The 3,892-nt window shown below is 42.5% G+C and overlaps 1 protein-coding gene across 1 annotated transcript in view; it reads left to right on the plus strand.

The window, feature by feature from the left end:
* LOC116695270 (ephrin type-B receptor 1) overlaps window positions 1–3,892 on the plus strand; it is a 96,038-nt gene that overhangs the window by 84,317 nt on the left and 7,829 nt on the right. The window contains exons 18-19 of the mRNA XM_032525401.1: window positions 880–1,076; window positions 2,004–2,162. Of these exons, the coding sequence (XP_032381292.1) occupies window positions 880–1,076; window positions 2,004–2,162 (356 nt within the window). The remainder of the gene's footprint in view (window positions 1–879; window positions 1,077–2,003; window positions 2,163–3,892) is intronic.

Raw genomic sequence — 3,892 nt, forward strand, 5'->3', positions numbered from 1 at the left:
CATCTTGTATGCTACTTGTCGCAAAGTGCACGACTCAAATCTGCACTTGACTTACATCAGGGAGTGACAGTAGGTAAAACTAAAGTAGTTTACTAGGTAGAGTACTAACAAAACAAAACATCACTCACAATAAGGATCAAAGTACAAACTAAAGCGCTCACTTGGTGGAGAACAAAATACAAACCAAACCTGATATCATGGAAACATGGCTGGAACGTTGGACGAGACTGTCACACAGACTGAACAAGACGAACTGGCACAAAACAAAGGGAGAGAAGAATTATTAATATAAGTGGTAGGGGAAAACAGGTGAAACCAATCAGAGTTGATTAATCAATATTTTTTTTCTCTGCCTCCTCATCCAACAATATGGGTGATGGGGGGTCCGAATGGAGGCAAATGCCTCTGTACAATTGCACCCCGTTTCGAACTGCAGTAGTTCCCCAGAGTCTTTGTGCAATCAAATCCTTTAATAATTTCATCAGATCCCTGTAAAATGCAGATATGAAGCAACATTTGCATTTATTTGGAGACGTGTATATGGCGATCAAGTCTGGACCAAGTCCAATAACTCTGTTCATAGTCCTATTTCGGTCTCCACCAACTCCTAAAGAAAACAGCTGGTTTAGCTGCTGAATGCTTCACTATGTTTACCAGTTGCCAGTTGCTAACTTTGTCTATCTGCAGTTTGCTGCTGAGTCTGTTTATTAGCTGCCTGCTGTGTTTGAAAATGGTACTGATGACAACGGAGAGAGTGAACCCAAACAGTAAAGTTGCGGGCCGTGAAACCAAAACAATGAGCTGAGAGTCAGATATTAATCTTGTGTGGGATTTGTCTCTTGCCTCTTTTCCCTGCTCCCCTCTCTCACTGTGTCCCAGGTGATAAATGCCATCGAGCAGGACTTCAGGCTGCCAGCTCCCATGGACTGTCCGGTTGTGCTGCACCAGCTGATGCTGGACTGCTGGCAGAAAGACAGGAACGCACGGCCAAAGTTCCCAGATATTGTCAGCATGTTGGACAAAATGATACGCAACCCTGCATCTCTCAAAGCAGGCACCAACAACATTGCCCCCGGGTGAGGAGAGACACACACTCATTTACATACACAACCACACTCATACTGTCTTAAGGCTGATTTCTGGTTCTGCGGAGGCTCCACGCAGAGCGTTCGCCATAGCCTATGTAATTGACTTAAAGTTTTATACTTTGTGTACGTTGATCTCTTTAAAGCTTTAGTGAGTAACTTTTTGATATTAACGTCTGTTACATTCAAGCCATTGTCAAATGAGTTGCTACAAAGCAAACTAAGACTATGAACTCCACACAGCTCTCTCTGTATTTCTCAGTATAGCTATGTTCAGAAAATTGGAAGATGGCTACTAGCAATGACGTGGAGAGTAGGTTAGGGGCGGTGTCCGTTCACAGAAGGCTTGCATCATGTGGACGTGCCGACAATTTTCTTTTCATAACTTAGAATTTCTCATGGGGGAGACAGAAATTATGGACAATATCTTTAAGAAAATAGCAAGGTCCAGCATGTGTGTGTCTGTGGGGTGTGTGTGGTAAAGAGAGTGAGAGAATGACAGTGATTTGCTTCGGAGAGAGGACTCTAGTGAAGCATAGTGAGAGAAAAAATGTGTCTCCCCTGTACTGTGCTTTCTGTCCATGGTCAGAAATCAGTAGCAAGAAAAGTTAACCCTCTCCTTGATTTAATAATGTTTATGGAGCAAGAGAACCAGGAAATGATTAGGCCTAGTTGGAAATGCAACAATATCAAGCCACGGCTAATCGACGTGCATAGTCGCGACGTGTGGTTACGTTTTTTGAGAGTTGCAGATCAAGCTTCAGCGTAGGGTCCAGGCGTCGGGTTGGTATCTCCATGTACCTATCGACGTAGCCGCGGCGTGGATTTAGCGCAGAAGAATAAATTTGCCTTTAATGAAACAATGTTTTTTCTAATATCTTCATGTCTCTCCTATTGTATCCACTTTCTGGTTGGCAGTCCCTCCCATCATCCTTTGTTAGACCGTGGTGCTCCCGACCTGAGCAGGTTGAGCTCTGTGGAAGACTGGCTGGCTGCATTGAAGATGACCCAGTATCGAGACTCCTTCCTGGGCTCGGGCTTTACTTCTTTGCCGCTCGTCACACAAATCACAGCCGAGTGAGTCTATCCGTTTAACTGCCTCTCAGATTTTGTGTCTGTGTCTCTCCCTGCCTACGTCTCACACTGCTCACCTGCCAAGTCTGTGTCTTGTTAGTTGGACAACTGGCAGGGCAGTTGGTTGGCTGACTGCTAGTCCATGTATGCGCCTTTCTGTCTCTCTCGCTGAACAATCTCCCAGACTTCCTTCCTTTCATCTTTTCTTCCACTTTTTATCTTGAAATAAAATACATTGAGTACAATTACATTATTATTAAAGACTCTTGTCTTTCCTCCAAGAGAAATGGGTGATGCTGTTGTTTCTTTAAAGCTTTCATATAGTTATTTCCCATACTTGGCATTCCTGTTTTTTTTCTGTATGTGGTCTGTTACCTCTTTTACTATAGTGAATGTGTTGGAAGCCAAATTGTTTATCAGCATTTCACCCCCTTGTGAGATATTCTGTGAGTTTTGGCTTAATTTACGTTGTATCCACTGTAGGGATGCATTTTGTTGTTTGCTTTTTAAGAATGGGTAGCATGTTGCGGTTCCTGCCTACACAAGCCTGCAAAGGAGCCAAATTAGCCTCACTCCTGTCTGAGAGCTAAGAAATGTGGCTCCTGCTACTATCTTTGACTGAGGCACCAACATCACATCAGGAGTGGGTCCCTGTATGCTGCACTGTGGGTCAAACAGACAGAGGGGCTTGAAAGTTTGGGCACCCGAGTTAAACAATTGTATTAATGTTCGTAAAGAAGTCAAGAAATAATGGAAAAATCTCCAAAAGGCATCAAATGACAGATTAGACATTCATATAATATGTCACAAAAAGTTAGATTTTATTTCCATCATTTACACTTTCAAAATAACAGAAAACAAAAAAATGGCGTCTGCAAAAGTTTGGGCACCCTGCAGAGTTAACACCTTGTACCCTATTCTGTACCCTTTCTTCTCCAAACGTACCTTTGCTCATTGCGGCCAAAAAGTTCTATTTTAACCTCCTCGGTCCACAGAACTTGTTCCCACAATGCATCAGGCTTGTCTATATGTCCATTTGCAAACTTCAAACGCTGATTTTTGTGGTGAGGACGTAGAAGAGGTTTTCTTCTGTTGACTCTTCCATGAAGACCATAACTGTACAAGTATCTCTTTATAGTGGAATTGTGTAGCACAACTCCAGTGTCTGCCAGGTCTTTCTGGATGGATCGTGCAGTCAAACGTGGGTTCTGACTTGCTTTTCTCACAATCCTGCGAGCTGTTCTGTCTGATATTTTTCTTGGTCTTCCAGATCTTGCTTTAATTTTCACTGTTCCTGATGACTGCCATTTCTTAATTACATTTCAAACAGAGGATATTGGCATTTGAAAACCCTTTGCTATCTTCTTATAGCCTTCTCCTGTTTTGTGAGCGTCAACTATTTTAGTTTCAGTTTTCTAGACAACTGTTTAGAAGAACCCATGGTGCTGATTGTTGGGGCAAGGTCAGATGAGTCTAGGCATTTAAAACCTTAAGATTGACATCACCTGGTCTTTCCAGACGATGATTGAGAACAATCCATGACACTGTCAGGTCTCAGCTTTCCAAAAGGGGCGTTGCATGCTATAAACTCTGCAGGGTGCCCAAACATTTGCAGACGCCATTTTTTTGTTTCCTGTTATTTGAAAGTGTAAATGATGGAAATAATATCTAACTTTTTGTGACATTTGATATGAATGTCTAATCTGTCATTTGATGCCTTTTGGAGATTTTTC

This window comes from Etheostoma spectabile, chromosome 9 (assembly GCF_008692095.1).
Source record: "Etheostoma spectabile isolate EspeVRDwgs_2016 chromosome 9, UIUC_Espe_1.0, whole genome shotgun sequence".
Classification (NCBI taxonomy): Eukaryota; Metazoa; Chordata; class Actinopteri; order Perciformes; family Percidae; genus Etheostoma; species Etheostoma spectabile.